Consider the following 21473-nt stretch of genomic DNA (forward strand, 5'->3'; position numbering starts at 1 on the left):
TGACTTATGCTTGTGCTTCTGCAAAGACGCAAACGGAAAGGTTTCCATTTCTGCAGACCATGCTTGTCTCAGGACCATATACTTAACTTGACCCATGCTCAGCATAGATCCATGTACATGACCTGAATCATGATCTTCATAGGTCCTTGTCAGCATTATGTAAGTGACCCAACCTGTGTTCGGCAAGGGTCCACACTTCATACACATGGTCCACATGCTGCTTGGTGTGACTCTTCACAGGACAGGTAGTGAGTGCATCTGTGCATCTAGGTCACATAACAGAACCAATCTGGTTGTCCTTTTTCTGTTCTGGTCGTTGGGGTATGAAGGGGATCAATCTCTCTTCTCTTTTACTCTCAAAGTTGGAGAGTACCTTGTTCCCACAGGACTCGTCATTGTCTTGCAAGTAGATGCAAGATTAAGATCAGGCATTAGCCCCCCCCCCCTCTTTCTTGCCACTTGGGAAGGCACCTTTCTCAAGACCATGATTCTCATTCAGTTTTCAGAAGGACTTTTGGGGAGGGGGTCATAGTGATTCTGCCTGGTGTCCTCTTTCTTGCCAGAGTTATCACCACTCTTGTAGCCATATATGAGATCTCCCCTGATATTAGTACCCACAAGGCTACCCTATAGTGAGGGAAGGACCTATTCTACAATAGGGTTTTATATTAGTAACTTACCAAGTAATTACATAGCTATAGTTTCTACTGTGAACGGCAGTTTAGATTCAAAATTTCGCAGCTAGCACTTCGATAGTTTCTGTAGGTGATCAGCCTGCCCCACTTGCGGGAATATTAGGAATGACCTAGCAGACAATCGTCATTCGTTTCCTGCCGTTCGTGGTGTCAACACCCAGTCTGGTGACAGCTTTTTCATTATTTTTCCTTTTATATTAATGGATTTTGGTAGAGAATAAGTAAATGAACCTTCAGAACACATACATTGTAGCCTTCAAGCTGAAATCTTTCTGGATGAGTTTTTTCTTATTTTGTTTTTTATTTTAGGTTGATTCAGTCATCTACAAGCACCGGTAAATGTCGCCAATTTGCATTTATGGTTTGATTACTGGTCTGGCTACTGGCGAGCCGCCAATAATAGTTTTGCTTCAAAAGTAATTCTCGGATGTGACGACACTCTATTATCAACAGTAAATTGTTGTACAGTATGTTATGCCTTTTCTTTAAGGCCATAACTTTTACAATAAGATTTGTTTACTTAGCATTGGGCTGCCGATAATACTTTTGCCTTTAAAGTAATTCTCGGATGTTACATTCCATTATAGGAATAAATTGTTGTGTGTTATGCCTTTTCATTAGGCCATAGCTTTTACAAATTATGATTTGTCTACCAAACATTAGGCCGCTGGCGAGCCACCGAAAACAGCTTTGCCTTAAAAGTAATTCTCGGATGTTACTACATTATGTTGTAGAAGTAAATTCTTGTATGTTACGCCTTTTTATTAGGTCTTAACTTTTGCAATTTATGATTTGTTTACTGGCCATAGGCCTCTGCTGAGACGCCGATAACAAGTTTGCCTTAAAAGTAAATTGTATGTTACATTTTTCCATTAGGCCATAACTTTTGCAATTTATGATTTGCTTATCAGGCATTAGGAATTGCGCAGGCCGCTGACAATCACCTTGAAAGTAATTCTTGGGTGTCATATCATTTCATTAGGCCTGTGGCTTTTACAATGATTTATTTACCTGACCTATGCTTCTTGTAAGCCGCCATTAAATAATATTTTAACAGTCTTCGCACCTTCCCTTGCAGAAGAACTTAAAGTGTTAAGGCAGAAAGTAGTAAAGAGAGAAAGGTATGATACAGAGTTTTATATAAGTAACTTACCAAGTAACTACATAGCTGTTACGTTTCATTTATCAGCAGCTTAAATTTGAAAATTCGTGGTAGCGTTCCAATATTTTGGTGTAGATAACTTGCCCCGCCCACTTTCAGGGAGGATAGGTACAACACTACTAACTAGCCCAATTTGTTTCTGCCGGTTGACAGCGTAACATGGTTGTTAACTTCAGCTTAGTGAGATCTGGTGGATCCAAGTACCTAGTGGGATCAGAAGGACCCAGATATTTGAGGGGATCCAAGGGATCCAGGCATCCATCGGGATCCAAGGGATCCAGTCGTCCAGTGGGATCCGAGGGATCCATTCCTCCAGTGGGATCTGAGGGATCCATTCATCAAGTGGGATCTACGGGATCCAAGTGTTTAGTGGGATCCAAGGGATCCAGACAGTGGGATCTAGAGGATCCAGTGCTCCCTTTGAACCAGTTCAACAAGTAGTTCGCGAGCATTCATCAGTGCTCGATCACACCCATTCCAAGCGAGCAAATGGGCATATGGCACCGCCTTCTTCTCTACATCCAGTTCAGGATCCGGCTTTAGAACCCATTAAGCAACAATTGGACAGTATTATGGACCTTTTACGTAAACCATCAGTGACTCATGAGTCTGAGAATTTGACACTCTTGCCCATTTCGTCTGCAGAAGAGAACGAAGAACAGGATCAACCTCTTTCAGCCTATGCTTCCCTTTCGAAACACTTCTTATTTTGTTTCCTGGACTTCTTTTCTCCAGCGATTCCTTTTCGCCGGGTTCTTCTTTCATGATGAGACAGCCTATGGATGCCTCCAGGCTGCCTAAAATGGTGTTATCAAAGTCGTCAAAGAAAGCACTGTCAAGCATTAAGAGCTGGTTGACAGAAAAAAGGAAAACTGGGAAAGCGGTATTATGCACTCCTCCTCCTCCTCGCGTATCAAAGAGGAGATACTTATCCTATGTGACTGGGGAAGTGCTGTTGTTGGGAGTTACTGCCTCCTCCCAAGGGGATTTCTCCAGTTTAACCCTTTAACGCCGAAGCCCTATTTACAAAAACTTCTCCCGTATGCTGGCGGCGTTAGTGAGTTAGCGCCCGAAGCGAAAAAAAAAATTTTTTTTCAAAAAATCACAGCACGCTTTAGTTTTTAAGATTAAGAGTTCATTTTGGCTCCTTTTTTGTCATTGCCTGAAGTTTAGTATGCAACCATCAGAAATGAAAAAAAATATCATTATCATATATAAATATTGGAATATATGACAGCGAAAAAAAAACTCGTATATAATTGTATACAAATCGCGCTGTAAGCAAAACGGTTAAAGCTAATGAGTTAATTTTTTTTAGTTGTATTGTACACTAAATTGCGATGATTTTGGTATATAACAAATTTTAAAACGATCAAAGCAACACAGAAAAATATTATCACAAAATGGTGCATGAATTAAGTAACGTGCGGACGTAAAAAATGTTTTTTTTTCAAAAATTCACCATAAATCGAAATATTGTGCTAGAGACTTCCGTTTGTTGAAAAAATGAAGCTAATTGATTGAATATTACTAGACTGTAAGTGTTTTAGCTTACAATTGCAGTTTTCGACCATTTCGTCGAGTTAAAGTTGACCGAAGTCGAATTTTTCTATTTATCGTGATTTATATGGAAATATTTCAAACCGATAAAAGCTAAAACCATGAGTTATTTTTTGTTGTATTGTACATGAAATTGCGCACATTTTCATATATAAAACTTTAGGTAACGAATAATATAAAGCGGTGCAGATATTATGACAACGAGACGAAAGAATTTCTGAGATGTTCGGCTGAGTTACCGCGCAGACGTAAGGAAAATGTTTTTTTAAAAAATTCACCATAAATCGAAGTATTGTGCTAGAGACTTTCAATTTATTGCAAAATGAAGGTAAACGATTGAATATTACTAGAATGCAAGAGTTTTAGCTTACAATTGCGTTTTTTACCATTTTGGTCGAGTTAAAGTTGACCGAAGGTTGAAATTTTGGCAGTTATCGTGATTTATGTGAAAATATTTCAAAACTGATAAAAGCTACAACCATGAGCTATTTTCTGTTGTATTCTACATGAAATTGCGCACATTTTCATATATAAAAGTTTATGTAACGACTAATGTAAACGATGCAAACATTACGACAACATGACGAAAAGAATTTCTGACATGTTCATGCCGAAAGTTACATGAAAATAGATGTAAGGAAAATTTTTTTTTTTTCAGAAATTCACCATAAATCGAAATATTGTGCTAGAGACTTCCAGTTTGTTGCACAATGAAGGTACATGATTGAATATTACTAGAATGTAAGAGTTTTAGCTTATAATTGCGTTTTTTACCATTTCGGTCGAGTTAAAGTTGACCGAAGCTTGAAATTTTGGCAGTTATTGTGATTTATATGAAAATATTTCAAAACTGATAAAAAGCTACAACCATGAGTTATTTTCTGTTGTATTCTACATGAAATTGCGCACATTTCCATATATAAAACTTTATGTAACGACTAATATAAAACAGTGCAAACATTACGACAACGTGAAAATAAGAATTTCTGGCGCGGACGTAAGGAAAAAGTTTTTTCAGAAATTCACCATAAATCGAAATATTGTGCTAGAGACTTTCAGTTGGTTGCAAAATGAAGGTAAATGATTGAATATTACTAGAATGTAAGATTTTTAGCTTAAAATTGCGTTTTTTGACCATTTCGGTCGAGTCAAAGTTGACCGAAGGTTGAAATTTTGGCAGTTATCGTGGTTTATGTGAAAATATTTCAAACTGATAAAAGCTACAACCATGGGTTGTATTTTGCTGTATTGTACATGAAATTGCGCACATTTTCATATATAAAACTTTATGTAACGGCTAATATAGAACAGTGCAAAAATTACGACAAAATGACGAAAGAATTTATGAAATTTTCGGCTGAGTTACATACGTGCGTAAGAAAAAGTTTTTTCAAAAATTCACCATAAATCGAAATATTGTGCTAGAGACTTCCAATTTGTTGCAAAATGAAGGTACATGATTGAATATTACTAGAATGTAAGAGTTTTAGCTTACAATTGCGTTTTTTCGACCATTTCGTCGAAAACAAAGTTGACCGGTTGAAATTTTTTTAGTCGACGTGACGGTACGCCCACTCAGCACCCAACAGACAATTTTAGTCGACGTATGATACGCCCAATAGGCGTTTAAGGGTTAATCGACTTTTCAAGGAGATCTGCCTTCTCCTCTTCCAAGATATGGTTTATGACTTCGGAACTCGAGTGTTTGACTGAGGACATATTTAAGGTCTTCGAGATTTTAAGTATTCTTGACTGAACTGTTGGCGCCTTAGCGAAGAAAATAGAAGATTGTGCCTCTATCCACACTAACTTTGCTACAGACTGGCTGGGAGTACTCTCATGCGCGGATAAAGCGATAAGGGATGGATCCCAGGAGCTGGCAGCCGTGTTCGCAGTGGGAGTACTTAAGAAGCGAGAGCAGTGTTGTTCATTCACTTCCAAAGGGGTCACTCCCCAACAGAGATCCACGTTCCTTTAAATCAACAGGAACTTTTCCCCAGCGCTACAGTGGAACATATTGCAGCGGAGCTGCATAAGAAATCCACACAAGACTTGCTGACCCAGTCCACCAAACGTCCTAAGGAGTATGGACATTCCGCATCTTCAACATCGTTCACACCCAGAACGATTTCCCTTCTACAGCAAACATTTTGAGGAGGTAGAGGTAGATTCCAGCCCCGTTCCTGAGCGTATTCTAGGTCTGTTTGGCCGGTTAAGAAGTCAACAAGCAAATCTCCCTCTCACAAGTGAGGATACTATCCTCCGTGTACCAGTGGGGGCCAGGCTTCAGCATTTTTGGAACAAGTGGAAGGACAGAGATGTAGAACCTTGGGTTCTAAAGGTAATCAAAGTAGGATACTCCATCCCATTCAGGGAGAAACCTCCCAAAGTGTCCTCTCCTATCAACTTGGCGGCCTACTCTTTAGACTCAGAGAGGTATTCGGCCCTATCACAGGAAGTTTCGTCTCTCCTCGCCTAGAAAGCCATAGAAATAGTCGGCGGTGTCAACACGCCACGGTTCGACAACCACCTATTCGTCGTCCCAAAATCACCAGGAGGTTGGAGACCTGTCCTGGACGTCAGTGCCCTGAATTTCTATATTTAGACTATGAAATTCAAAATGGAAACAACCCACTCAGTTCGATCTTTCATCCATCAAGGGGATTGGATGGCAACCATAGACATGCAGGATGCATATTTCCATTTCCCAGTTCACCCAGAGGCCAGGAAATATCTACGGTTTGTGTTCCAGGACAAGGCCTTCCAATTTCAAGCGCTGTGCTTCAAACTTTTGACGGCCCCTCAAGATTTTACTTGAGTCCTAGCCCCATTGGCAAAATGACTACATCTCATGGGGATCAACATTTGCCTCTATTTAGACGATTGGCTCCTACGCTCCCCCTTGGAACCGATTGCACGGAAGACCTAAAGAAGACTTGCATTAGCCCAAGAATTGGACGCTACTGATAAATCTAGACAAGTCCCAGTTAGCCCCAAGTCAACCAATTCTTTATTTGGGAATGAAGATCAACTCTTGAGATTTTCGGGCTTTTCCGTCTGACAAGAGAATAAAAGCCTGCATTCGGACAGTTCAGAAATTCTTCTCTCTCCCATCATGCTTGGCCAACGAATGGATAAGTCTACTGGGAACTCTCTCATCCATAGAAAAGTTCGTTCCCTGAGGGAGACTTCACACGAGAGTACTACAATTCTTTTTGAAAGCCAGTTGGCAGAGGAAGTTTCTCCTGGACTCGTTTGTTTTCCCAATCACCCCCGAGATCAAAGAGGACCTTCGATGGTGGCTTACAAAACAGAAAGGTTTGCAGAAGGGAAATCACCGCACCCTCTGAACCCCAACCTCACATTATACTCAGATGCATCGGATCTGGGTTGGGGGGCTCTCCTAGAAAACAACGAAGTGTCAGGGACATGGTCACTACCCGAGAGAGAACATCTTATCAACATGAAGGAGCTGAAGGCAATACACATAGCTCTTGAACATTTCTCAACAGCGACTTACAAATCCACAGTCGTAGTCCACTTGGACAATATGTCAGCTCTGGCTTACATAAAGAATCAGGGAGGAACACACTCCTTTTCACTGTATCAAGCGACCAAAGATCTCCTTATGTGGGCGCAGGAAAATCAAACCAAGATTGTTACCTGCTTTATACAGGGCAAACTCAGATGTCACAGCTGAAGTCAGATCTGTGGAAACGGTGGGGAAAGCCGTCGATAGATCTATTTGCAATGTCGAGGAATCACCGTCTCCCTTTGTATTGCTCCCCAGCCCCGGACCCTCTCGCGTGGGCAACAGATGCTATGCTCCAGAACTGGTTGAACCTGGATGTATACTCCTTCCCACCATTCAGTATGGTGAGAGAAGTAATCAACAAATTCCCCTTCCACGACAATGTGTCGATGACCCTGGTAGCTCCCTTCTGGCCACAGAAAGAGTGGTTTCCAGATCTCCTCAACCTCCTAGTAGACTTCCCAAGATTGCTTCCACAACAACGAAGTTTACTCAGGCAACCACACTTTCACCAGTTCCATCCAGGACTATCCACTCTCGCTCTGATGGGCTTCAGACTGTCAGGAAACTTGTCAGAGCGAAAGGCTTTTCGAGATCAGCTGCGGAAGCAATTGCCAGTTGTAGACATCAGTCTTCCTCCAACATCTACCAGAATAAATGGACAATATTCTGCAACTGGTGCAGAAGACACGAGATATCATCTTCCTCTGCCTCTGTAGCATAAATAGCAGACTTGTTGCTATTTTTAAGGTCTCCGCGAGGATTGGCTACATCCACGATCAAAGGCTACAGAGTAATGCTCAACTCCGTTTTCAGACATAGAGGTCTGGGTCCTGGAATCTAGATGTTTTAAAATGGCTCTCAGGTCCGCCATTTGAACCTCTTCGATCACATCCCTCAGGGATCTTACAAGAAAAACACTTTTTCTAGTCGCTCTAGCTACTGCCAAGAGAATTAGTGAGTTACAGGCCCTAAGCAAGAAGGTAGGATTCTCACAGGGAGATGCAGTCTGTTGCTTTACTTTGGGATTCCTAACGAAGAATGAAACGCTGTCCTTTCCTTGGCCCCGTTCATTCACAATCAAAGACATTCTAGGCCCTACGGACCAAGAGAGAGCTTTTTATCCAGTAAGAGCACTTAAGTATTATTTAGAAAAAACTAAGAATATCAGAGGCACATCCCCTAACCTCTGGTGTTCAGTTAAGGATCCAACACGTCCTTTGCCCAAGAATGCATTGGCATTCTTCTTGCGAGATGTGATTTCTGAGTCGCACATTAAGATTCGAGACGAAGACTTTCCAATTTGCAAGTAGGGCAGTAGTGACTTTTTCCTTCAAGATAAATTTATCCCTATCTTTTGTTTTACAGTCCACTTTCTGGAGGTGCAAATCAGTGTTTGCAAATTTTTATCCATGTGACATTGAAACTGTTTACTAGAACTGCAGTACCCTTGGCCCATTATTTGTGGCTGGCATGGTATTGGGGGAGGAAAGGTAGGGGGTAACCTTACACTCCTCTATCTACTCGCCTTGAATTATGTAGTCAAGTTTCAGGAAGTTGGGGGTACTGAGTACCTGGAGCCCCCATCATTCGTTGTGTAGTGCTGTGAATGGTACATGCTATCTGATCTGTTTTATGGTGTATGTGTAACTTGTGTTTTATGGTTTCAGTTGGTACTGCGCCCAGGGCAAGGTTTTTTGTATTTTGCATGCTTTGGCAGCCATCGGAGTACTGCTCGGCTGCAAAGCCCCACTAATGTAGAGGCGCCTCTGGTTTCACTGCCACACCACAACGGTCGAGGTGAGCCGCATCAGAGGCAGTATTTTCCTGCTGCAGCTCTCTCGTCAGGTAGATCACAACTAACATTCTTAATGTTAACTACTTACTATTTTAAGATTCATCCCTATTCATGAGTGTTTTTTGAAGTAGTACATGCTCATGCTTCCCACCTCCTGTCAATGTGGGATTCAGCTATGTAGTTACTTGGTAAGTTACTTATATAAAAATGACATTTTTATAATAGAATAAAGTTTTATCCATATATACTTACCAAGTAACTACATGATCATAGCCCTCCCTCCTCCCCTTTCATGGGCATAGTGCATAACCGAATTGGGCTAGTTAGTAGTGTTGTACCTATCCTTCCCCGAAAGTGGGTGGGGCGAGTTACCTACACCAAAATATTGGAACGCTACCGTGAATTTTCAAATTTAAGCTGCCAGTAAATGAAACGTAATAGCTATTTAGTTACTTGGTAAGTATATATAAAACTTTATTTTATTATTAAAGTGTCATATTTCATCCTGGCTCCAGCTCATGCTACGAACACCCAGAGCGCCCACAGCTCCCGAGCTGCACACACTTATGCACTCGGTGCCAGTGGACCACCTTGCACCAATCCTCTCCTTCTACTAGCTGTCCTTGTCCACTTGCTCCTGCACCTGGCTCCCTTGCTTCCTTTCTGTACTTTTGCCAATTTTGTGTCTTGGTTAACAGATGTCTGCCTTGTGTTAACCTTGTAATAGTGATGTGTAGTGCAGTGGAGGAGGTGCCTACCCGTCCCACCAGCGCTCCTAGACAAAGGTCACAGTCAGACTCCCATGCACCAGGGAGGAAGCACACTGGAAGTCCAAGGAGTTTGGTGGGGTTTACAGTAAACCCCCCGTATTCGTTGGGGATGCATACCACACACCCCTGCAAAAAGCTAAAACCAGCGAATACATAGAACCTTCTAAAAACACTTAGAGCTGGAACTGCCTATTTTGATAGTTCAGACACACACAAAACAAACTAAAAATGCTTACGATGGGGTTAGGTTCCAAAAAAAAACTATCGTTTGCTGGAAAAACCGTAAGAAATACCAAAACATATCTCGAACATAGCCTAGCCTACACAAGGGTATTCGGTACCATGTATACATATATGGTAGCCTAGCCTACACTATAAAATATACTCTTTACATACATGGTATAGTAATTATTAATATCAGCTAATTCTGGAGGTTCATGCGAATTGACTTACGATAATTCAGTACAAAGAGAAATTGAATAACAAACAAGAATTAGCTTAGCCTACACTATGGTACTGTATATTGTTTACATACAAGGTAGCGTAGCCTACACTGTACTCTATATTCACATATCGTATTATACAAACGTCAACATAACCAGTGTGCATCTTTTCCATGGATCTTTTAAAATGTTATGCTTTAATTCACTGTATCCAATAATATTGTATATATATTCTTATATTGCTTTTGTATTATAAATTGCGATCAACGTTTTGGTCTTGAAATGTTTACGCAGTGTTTATTTCGCTTTATTTATGTAGCTTAGTTCAGAGCACTTTTGTTGTTTCTAGTTAGTGTAAATGTAACTCTAGATATTTTACTTATATGGGGCAAGGTTATTTTTCGTTATAGGAAGTGTTTTTAAGTCGAAATATAGCTGAAGTACGTCTCGTTGCAAAATTAACTTATTTATTATTTTTGTTAGTAGATGTCGATGGCTGTTTGGTGGCGTTTGTTTTGTGTGGAAAAAAATTCAAGATTCCATTCACTATTTTCACTTGATTTCATCATATACAAGCTTTACATATTTATCGTTTATCGGCTTAAAAAATAACAGTAATGTGTTTTTTCATGCCAAGTAGTTTTGATTAAAATACTTTCTCTCCCATTTTAATTATGACCGAGTTTCATCCATGTTGCCGATGCACGATAATTTACAGTATGGTCACTAGCAGCTTTAACATTGTTTTCTCAGCTTCAGCTAAAACTTACAGCTTAAATTTAGCAGTATATTTCCTTGCCGATCTTTTATCCATAGCAAATAAGGGTAAAATGTAAAAATATATCAGTCCTATTCTACTTAACGTCATTTGTGCCATAACATCCGGTAATTGTTTATTACCGTACGTTGGTTGAAATACCAGGTAAACGGCTGTTGTTATCCGATTCGGTTATAAGCAAAACAACAGTTTCTTGGTCGGTTGTTTATGGCTGTATGCATTTACGCAAGAGTATAACATTACTAACAATACTTTTATCCTTCTCTTTTACTTTTCTTAACTAGATGGGGTAAAGAGATGGAGGAAAAGTTGTCTATTGTAATTTAGTCTCTCTCACTGCCTGATTACGCTGCTGCCTGCGCCCGTGCGAAATTTAAAAATATTTTATAAATAATATTGTCATATCTGTATTAACCCTTAAACGCCGAGCCTCTGTTTACAAAAGTGTCTGTCGTATGTCATGCTCGTTCGGGAGTTAGCGCCAAGCAGAACAAATTTTTTTTCAAAAGTCACAGCACGCTTTAGTTTTTAAGATTAAGAGTGCATTTTTGGCTCTTTTTTTGTCATTGCCTGAAGTTTAGTATGCAACCATCAGAAATGAAAAAAAATATCATTATCATATATAAATATTGAAATATATGACAGCAGGAAAAAAAATTTCATATAATTGTATACAAATCGCGCTGTAAGCAAAATGGTTAAAGCTAACGAGTAATTTTTTGTTTCTTTGTATTGTACACTAAATTTCGATGATTTTGGTATATAACAAATTGTAAAACGATCAAAGCAACACAGAAAAAATATTATCACAAAATGATGCATGAATTCGTAATGCGCGGACATAAAAAAATGTTTTTTTAAAAAATTCACCATAAATCGAAATGTTGTGCTAGAGACTTCCCGTTTGTTGCAAAATGAAGGTAATTGATTGAATATTACTAGACTGTAAGTGTTTTAGCTTACAATTGCAGTTTTCGACCATTTCGGTCGAGTTAAAGTTAACCAAAGGTAGAATTTTTCCTATTTATCATGATTTATATGAAAATATTTAGAAACTGATAAAAGCTACAACCATGAGTTATTTTTTGTTGTATTCTACATGAAATTGCGCACATTTTCATATATAAAACTTTATGTAATGACTAATATAAAACGGTGCAAACATTACAACAAAGTGACGAAAGAATTTCCGAGATGTTTATTGAGTTATCACGATCGTTAGGGGATTTTTTTTTTTTTTTTTCTAAAAAAATTCACCATAAATCAAAATATTGTGCTAGAGACTTCCAGTTTGTTGCAAAATGAAGGTAACTGATTGAATATTACTAGAATGTAAGAGTTTTAGCTTACAATTACGTTTTTCGACCATTTCGGTCGAGTTAAATTTAACTGAAGGTTGAAATTTTGGCACTTATCGTGATTTATATGAAAATATTTCAAAACTGATAAAAGCTACAACCATGAGTTATTTTCTGTTGTATTTTACTTGAAATTGCACACATTTTCATATATAAAATTTTATGTAACGACTAATATAAAATGGTGCAAACATTACGACAAAGTGACGAAAGAATTTCGAGATGTTCGGCCGAGTTACTGCGAGCGGACGTAAGGGAAAAGTTTTTTAAAACTTCACCATAAATCGAAATATTATGCTAGAGACTTCCAATTTGTTGCAAAATGAAGGTACATGATTGAATATTACCAGAATGTAAGAGTTTTAGCTTACAATTGTGTTTTTCGACCATTTTGGTCGAGTCAAAGTTGACCGAAGGGTGAAATTTTGGCACTTATCATGATTTATATGAAAATATTTCCAAACTGATAAAAGCTATAACCATGGGTTGTTTTTTGTTGTATTTTACGTGAAATTGCACACATTTTCATGTATAAAACTTTATGTAACGGCTAATATAAAACGGTGCAAAAATTACGACAAAATGATGAAAGAATTTCTGAAATTTTCGGCCGAGTTACCGTGCGGACGTAAAGAAAAAGTTTTTTCCAAAAATTCACTATAAATCAAAATATTGTGCTAGAGACTTCCAAATTGTTGCAAAATGAAGGTAAATAATTGAATATTACTGGAATGTAAGAGTTTTAGCTTACAATTGCGTTTTTCGACCATTTCGGTCGAGTCAAAGTTGACCGAAGGTTGAAATTTTTTGTAGTCAACGTACCGTACATCCACTCGGCACCCAACAGACAATTTTAGTCGACGTATGGTACGTCCAGTCGGCGTTTAAGGGTTAATTGCTTATCCCTTTGCAAAATCGAATTATCGTAACATGAGCATTAGCTGAGTATTTTAATAGTTTTATCATTTTAATAGTTTTATCACAAAAAGTGCATTTAATCATGAAAATGAGATGAAAATACAGTATTTAGTGAATATTTCTCAATGGAAAATACCACAAACGGGTGAATTTTCCACAAATAATGGGTGGATACGTTCCAAAGAGAAATCCATGAGTACGTGAGAACGCGAAAACGGGGGTTTTACTGTACACACGGATAGGCGCCCCCTCAGTCAAGCATGTTGCAGGTCCCAGGTATCGACAGACAGCCACTGGAAAGGTGTCTTACTGGAGGTATAGTGAAGGAGATGACTATCCAGCCCTTCGGAACTCTTAAACCCAGTCCCTGTCAGACTCCTATGCACCAGGGAGGAGGCATAATGAAGTTTGAGGGGGTTTGCCCCCCAGATAGTTGCCTTTCAGTCGAGCTTGTTGTCCTCAGGTCTCAATGGACAGCCATTGAAAAGGCATCAATAGGGTGCTTTCCTTGCCTCTAATTTTTGGGATCCCAGTGTGGATAGTTATGGATCCCAGTGTAGATTAGTGGTGCCAATGGCGCTTTTCATGTTTATCTCGGCCGTTGAAGAGGTTTATCTCCCATTTGTGTGTGCCAGTAATTGACACCAATGCTCTTCCAATCTGGACAATGTCAGTTCCGAGAATGCAGGTTAGTGTCTGTGTGAACAGTGGCCTCCGAGTGTCCAGTGTTCAAGTGCACAGTGGCCGATTGCCCAGTATCCAAGCTCCCAGTGTCTGAGCGCCCAGTGTTCAACACCTAGGGTCCAAACGCCCAGATTTGCGCTTCCACCTATGTCCGCTCGTCCACCTGTCCATTCGGCACCAGCTGTCAGTCATCAGACAACACACTCAGGATGACAGGCACCACCTCTTCAGTTTGCTACATCGGTTTCGTCCATACCTATGTTCTTTTGTTGGAGCCCATTCAGCACCAACTTAGTAATTGTTTGGGCCTGTTACACCATCCACCGAGCGTCTAGTGCCCAAGTGTCCAGTGTCAAGAGCACCCAGTGCCAGAGGCTCGGCCCTCTTTTAGTCTCGGCACCAGCTTTTTTCCTGAGAACATACTGTTGTTTTTTCTTGAGCGCCAGTCTAGTGCCGGCGTCAATCCCCATTTGCCAGGCACCAATTCTTTTCCAAGCAGGAGCTCTGGCTAAGAAGACAGACACTCCCAAGTGTTTACCAGAAGTCATTGCCCCAGATTATTTCCTTGTCCTGTTATGTGCAGACACGGACAGTTTTAGTTTTTAGAATTTCCACTCTTGTTCTGTATTCTCTAGAAGGAGATCGCTGTTGCTCTCTTACACTGTGAGGAATCATACAGTCGCAACGGGCCATCACTCCAAAACGACACCATTCCTACACCAGTTTTGGAGCACTCGACACTATTCTCCGGTACTCGGCTCCTGATGATGAGCTGCATGACTACAGTTCCTCTTTTCTCTCTTAGACAGTAGATCAATTCAAGAGGGAGACGAACCAGACAGTTCTATCATCCATTCCCCAGGACAATTGAATGGGAGCGTGGATATGCAGGAAGCATTTTTCCTATCCCCATCCTGACACCTGAGAGCTGTTTTGTTCCGTGCTTTGGGACAGGGCTTTCCAATCGGGGGTCTGTACTTCCGCCTCTCTGTGACACTTCAGGCCCTCTTCCGAGTCCTTACTCCTCCTGCATTTGACTTCCCTTTTTCTGGGAATAACCTCAGTCTTTACATGTCGACAGACTTCTTCATTACCTTTGAAGGAAGGGGCTTGAAGGTTCTTGACAACAATCTTCCTGGGACAGGGAAACACAGTCGGACACCTCAGTGTTTTCTCTTAGCCCAGGTTTTTAGTCGGACCTTCAGTAGTGGTTGTCAGAACATGATATTGTGAAAAGGAATCCCTTTTTCTGCTGAGCCTAGTTTTAGTATTCTTCTCAGCCCCTTAGATCTACATTAGGGGAGCCTGCTTGAGGAACTGGGAAGTTTTCTGGGACTTGGTCCCCAAGAAGAATGGAACCTTCACTTCCACATTAAAGAGTTAAAGCAGTTCTCTTATGGCCCCAGTACTGCTCGACCCTAGCTAACTTCTAGAATGGTAGTCCATTTGGATAAAACCTCAGTTCTAATGCATTTACTTAAGTTCCCTCTGGACTGAACAGCAGAGTTCTCCCTCTGTTGACAGATCAATCAAGTCTTCTAGGCCCTTGGTTTTATTCAGGGAACTTAGTTTCGAAGGATGTACTGGCCTGTCAGAAGCATGTCCTTCCCATCAGTGGATTTTCGATCCCCTGGGTTGTCGGGATCTGATGATTTTATGGGGCAAGCCAACCTTGGACCTCTTTGCCACTTAAACGAACCTTCACCTTACTCCAGTCCCAGTCTTATATGGGCAACAGGTCAATGCTGTAGCTGGCCTTTCTCGGGCCTTCTTGCTAGCTGCCCTTTCTTGCTACATGACACTCTTAGCCCCATTTTGGCCCATGTATAGGTTCTCAAACCTGCTGTGTTTGCTGGTGGACTCTCAAAGATCCTTCCCCTAAACCATATCTCCTCAGACAACCTAGCTTCAGAGATACCACCAATGGTGGTCCATTCTTACCCAAACAGGCTCCAGACTGAAGGATTGTCTTCCGAAGAGTCTTCTAGAAGTCTGGCAGAGGCTATTACAAGATTCAGTAGTCACCCACTTGCTCCTTCCTCCAGACTTAGGGGTGGTCTTCCAAAGCTGGTGTCTTGGGCTCTACATCTCTTCTTCTAAGACATCTCTGACCCCGCTGCAGATTGCATCTTTGTTTCTGAGAATATTTAGAAAATCTCGCTTTCCTTGAAGAGGTACTGATCTATGCTTATCTCTGGTTTAAGCACAGAGACCTGGCTCTTTCATCTCCTTCTCACAACTTCTCAAGCCCTTTACATGCCAAGCTAGGAAGCAGATGTGGCTAGCTTGTTTTTTCCCTTTGGATTTTTAGCCAAGAATGAGGGCCCATCCAAGACCTGGGTCCATTCTATCTCCCTCAGGAGGTAACTGACATCCTAAGCTTTCAGGAGCTCCGTTCAACTCTGGAATTCTTAACTTAAATGGCGTCTAGTTCACCTGACACCAGGTACAACCTGATGTCAGCGCATGCTCTGAGCACCCAGGAGCGCTCAACAACTCTGAGAGAAAGAATGAGCTCTGTCTAATTGGAGCTCTTAGGTATTACCTGAGCAGGACTTGACAGTCAAGAGGGCCATACTTATCCTTTCCTCGCCCTCTGACTAAGATTGCATTGTCCTTTAACCTAAAGAGTTATTTCCAAGGCACTCTCAGATTAGGAGAATGTTTTGCCTTCCTTTTAAGTGAAAGCTAAGGACATCAGAGCAGCCTCTACTCCTTCGGCTTTCAGGCACATATATCCCTCAGTCCCTCACTTCCATTCTGCATCGACCTACTGGAAGTATAAATTGCCCTCCGCGTTTCACTATCTTAAGGAGTGAACCTGGGTTACTAGCCCTCCTGGCGCCCAGCTCGCCTGAGGCCAACTACAAGTCTGGTCCCAGTTATAGGGCTTCCAGCGCCCCGTGCTTCTAGCTGTCCTAGCTCCCAGCTCTTCTCGCACCAACTCTGTTCTGTCACCAGATCCTTGAGCTGCTAGCTGGCACCAGACACAAGTCTGGTTCCCCCCAGCTATAGAGCTCCCAGCATCCAAAGCTTCGGGCTTGCCTGCCACCAGCTACAATCTGGCACCAGCGATAGTTAAACCAGCATCCACGAGCTATTGCAGCTAGCCTGGCACCAACTTCAGACTGGCACCAGCTACATAGGGTTTAAAATTCTGCAGTACCACAGGATAGTGACTGCCATGGTATGGCAGGAAGAAGCATAGGATTTTCTCCTACTATCTCTTCACCCTCTAGTGAGATATAGAGTTTTTAGGAGCAAGGAGGTACAAAGTACCTGGAGCACCCACCACTCTTAATGGATGGTTTGTGGTGTTACTTCAGTATAGGTGACAGCATGTTTGGTTGTTTTTTTACATTGGTAATGCACCCAAGGCAAGGGCACCTTTTAAAGTTTTGCTACCTATCAGATAACTCCTTAGCTGCATAACTTCCACTGATACTTTGGTAGCCATTGGAGTACTCCCTAGCTACAAAGCTCCCACTTAAGTAGAGGAGCTCCATGGCTTTACCACCACGCCACTACAGGTTAGGTTGAGCGGCAACCAGAGGCAGTTTTTTATTGCAGGCTCTCTTAACTGTTAAGGAATGACAAGCATTATATTCAATGCTAGCAACTTTTCTTTGTCAAATTCATTACATGATGTACTGTTTTGGAGAAGAGCTCCATGTCTGTGTATCCCACCTCCTGCCTATGTGGGATTCAGCTATGTAATTACTTTGTAAGTTACTTATATAAAAATATTTTTATAATAAAATAAAGTTTTACATATACTTACCAAGTAATTAGAGAATCGGAGCCCACCCTCCTCCCCTCTGATGGACATAAGGCATAAAACAAATGACGATTGTCTGCTGAGTCGTTCATGATATTCCCCCGAATCGGCCAGGTTGATCACCTACACAAACTATCGAAGTGCTACCCACAAAATTTTTAATATAAGCTGCCGTCCATAGTGGAAACTATAGCTATGTAATTACTTGGTAAGTGTATATAAAATTTTATTTTATAATAAGAATGTCATTTTAGTTCACAAGGTTTGGAGTTCAGATATTGTTCATGAGGAATTTGAGCTTGGCTGAGGAAAGAACCAGTCTTACTGGCATCTAACTTGTTTTCTACAAAGAGAACACCTACAGCCCATGTTTTTGATCCTTTTCTTATAGCACTGAAGCTTTCCCAGCTCCTACAGGATGAGTATGCATTCTGAATAAGGTTCATGGTGGAGCTTAGGTTGGAGAAATGATGCATGTGACACTGGGTCTTTTCCCTTCTTCACTCCCTTCCTGACTACATTGCCCTGTGGTCACGCTAGTGGGGTGGATACAGGCCAGATACATGACCATGTATCTCCCATGCAAGGACTCAGGTGTGATGATGTAGAGAGAGACTTTTTCTCAATCAGTCAGGGAAGTAAGCAGGAGAGGGTTGCCATTCATCCCTTGATGACAAAATTGACCTGAATTTCTCATTATTATAAGAAAAAGGAATTGTTCCCCCTGAGTTCTCCTTGTTAATAGTTTGACTTGATGAACCATACTCTGGCTCAGAGCCTTGCAGCCTCTCGCTTCATTTCCAGCTTGTCTAGGAGGTTACAGGAGTAAGCCTTCCCCTGCTCAGTACAGTAAACCCCCCGTATTCGCGTTCTCATGGTTCGCGGACTCACGCATTCACGGGTTTCTCTGTGGAACATATCTAGCCATCATTCGCGGAAAATTTGCCCATTCGCGGTATTTTTCACTGAAAAATATTCACTAATTACTGTATTTTCATATAATTTTTGTGAATAAATGCACTTTTTGTGATAAAACTATTAAAATACTCAGGTATAAGCATTTTTACAGGGTTTTTCTTGGTTTAAGCTATCAAAAGGGCAGTTCTAAGTGTTTTTAGAGGGGTTTTAAGCATTCGCGGATTTGACCTATTCGCGGGAAGGTTGTGGGATGCATCCCCCACGAATACGGGGGTTTCACTGTATACATAGAAGCTGGCATATTCTGGTTGTGACAGGCAAACTCTTCAGGCAGACTGTTTGGAAATTGGCAGAGATTTTTAGCCTCTGATGCCAATCCTTTTGGAATAATGCCAGTCTTGTCTTAAGAGACAACTCCCCCCCCAAAGGAATGAGTCATCATATAAATGACAAGGTTTGTGTTCTCATAGGAACTAGTCATAAATTTAAGATCATTTGCATTATTCCGACATAAAAAACCTGAAATCCTTTACCTTAATCCCACCTCTAAACATCCTAGTTTTTGTTCTAATAGCTAAAGGAAAATACTTTCAACTTCAGGCAGGATATGATGAGAATCTGTGTAACTGTTTTAGTTTAAAGTAGCATTTGTGTGTATCAGCTTAAGGCAGGACTTGATTGAAATTTGCTTAACTTTTATAATTGAAAGCAACATGAATGGTGCTTTGTCATTGAACTTTTTTTAGCTACTTATATCATGCTTGAAATGTATATATATTATATATTAAATTGATTTTGATGAACCTTTTAGCATTGTAAATTGGATTCAGTAAACCACTGAAATTGATTTTTTGTATTTCAGGTGCTGAAACAAGTGCATCCAACTTTATCAGCAAAAGATGATGCATTGGAATACGTAGAGAGTCTTATTTTACGGTTGTTGGCCATGCTTTGTGCCCACCCAGCTCCTCATACTGTCCAGGTAAGATGCTTGATATATTTTTCTTAAGGTTGGAGAAAACATCTAAAAGTCAGGGGTACTGTATGTTAGAGCTACTATATTAGAGGTAAATATTGTTCAGTGGCAGATCTATTTATCCAGCTCGCATATACAGTAAACAACTCGGTATTTTTTGTTTAGTATTTGTGAGGTTACGGATATTCAAAGTAAGCCAAATGAGTACTGTAATGCAAAATTTTTGTAGTGCATAAAGTACACTATTGCAATACACTCCCTGAACACCTGAATTAGCCCTTAATCCCACTAGCCCGAACAACTCTCAACTGCCCATCCCACTATAGTGGGAGTTTTAACAGCCAGCGTTACCAACGCTGCAGGTAAAATCTTGTCACTTGAGTTACCATAACAAACGGTTGGCAACACTGACACAGGTGTGCGCCGACACGTCCCATTTTCGTCAATTGCTTTTTGTTTGCGCCGCTGGAAGGTTGTTTCCTTCTGCAGTGCGAGGTTTTAATCCTATTGCCCGACTTCTCTTTGTATTTTGGACTTGTGGTGAAGACCTGGATTGGATTTAACGGTTTTTCTCCTGGATTTTCTGGATATTTTTGACGTGGAACGTCTTTTGGATTTGGACTCGCTGGTTCCCGGTCCCGATTGTGCGTCACAGACTTTTCACCTTCTCTACTGTGCCATCGGCTTCGACGTCGGCCTTGACTGCCTACGACGGGGGACTCTGGCGCTCATCGCTTCTTCTTCCTGCAAAGACGGATGAGTACCTTGAGACACGATAGACATTCCGTCAGGTATGTAGGAAGGTTAATTGTGATGTCCAGACTCATTTTTTTATGAATGTTCCCATTGGAAGGCACAAGAGAGGGATGATTACATTTGTCATCGCAAGTCTTTGGGCTAGTAACGGCGGCAGACGTCGGTCAGATTCTCGTTGCCTCAAGTGCTCAGACTTCTGCTACAGATCAGTTGATGGATTTAGCGAGTTCAATGGAGTCAAACAGATAGAGGATAGGATTGCAATTAGTAAGGAAAATTCAATAGCTAGTCGTCTTCAACATTTCTCAGATAGGGATAATAGTAGTATTAGGATGTCTAATTCTTCTTCCTTTTCAGCTCCCCTGCCTGTTCCAGAACCAGCCCTAACGGGTGCTGAGGGTAATGGCAGAACCGCAAGCCTCCGAGTGGGTAGGTCTGCCAGCCCCCTCGGCGCAGAGCAGGCAGTGAAGGATTCCCCCCACCCCCAACCCCTTGTAATATTGATAAATTTAATGTTGATAATGTTAGGATCAAGATCTAGGTGTGATAAAAGAGGATAGGTCTGGGTTTGGTAGTGAGGAGAAGGTTTTAATGGTGCATTGTCGTTCTCCTGAATGGGTTCTGGTTTCGGGTTCGAGTGATTTTTGTGCTCTGACAAGAGTTTCTCTATTTCTTCTTTCGATCTGGCTCAGTCTCAGTCAATGTTTCAGTTACGGTGGGGCAGAATCCTTCTGCTTTCGCCTCTAACTCACTTCCTATTGTTTTCTAAATCTCCTACCGTAGTTTCCCCCTTCCCTGTATTTTTCTACTCCGCCATCTAGTTAGGTGGATTATGGTGCGTCCTTTCGGCTTCTAAAGTAATTTGCGGGACGTGCAATTGGCTGTGGCGGGTTATAAGACGGATGGCCGGATTTTTTCGACGGGTATAGACCTTTGGCGAGAGGTTATTTTTTTTCGAATGTTTCCACTGACATTAGAGGGTTTGTGACACTGTAGTGTCCAGAATTCATGTCGGATATGATTTCAGGATTATTGAGGGGGGCCAGATTCGGTGTACCTTCTTTCCTTTTTTGTTCTAAGTTTTCTTCATTATCTGTTGCTTCATCTCCTGCTCCCACATTCTGTTACTCCCTTTTCAGTCTCCTCGTCGGCCCTTTCTTCTTCTGCTCCGGTCTTTCCTGCGGCTTCCGCATCTTCCTTTTTCCCTCTTCCTTCGATTTTGCTTTTCCTCCTCTCAGGTAACTTTTTTATGCGTCTGCTATTCCTATGCCTCCTGCCTTTTCCTTCCTTAGTACTGTCTTCTCCGGTAGGAGGAGCTTCCGGACAGGCGAAAACCCTGTTTCGGCA

At 41.2% G+C, this 21473-nt stretch overlaps 1 protein-coding gene across 1 annotated transcript in view; it reads left to right on the top strand.

The window, feature by feature from the left end:
• LOC136842589 (son of sevenless homolog 2-like) overlaps positions 1-21473 on the top strand; it is a 553642-nt gene that overhangs the window by 10657 nt on the left and 521512 nt on the right. The window contains 1 exon segment of the mRNA XM_067110139.1: positions 19257-19376. Coding sequence (XP_066966240.1) covers positions 19257-19376 — 120 coding nt within the window.

The sequence above is a fragment of the Macrobrachium rosenbergii genome, chromosome 10 (assembly GCF_040412425.1).
Source record: "Macrobrachium rosenbergii isolate ZJJX-2024 chromosome 10, ASM4041242v1, whole genome shotgun sequence".
Classification (NCBI taxonomy): domain Eukaryota; kingdom Metazoa; phylum Arthropoda; class Malacostraca; order Decapoda; family Palaemonidae; genus Macrobrachium; species Macrobrachium rosenbergii.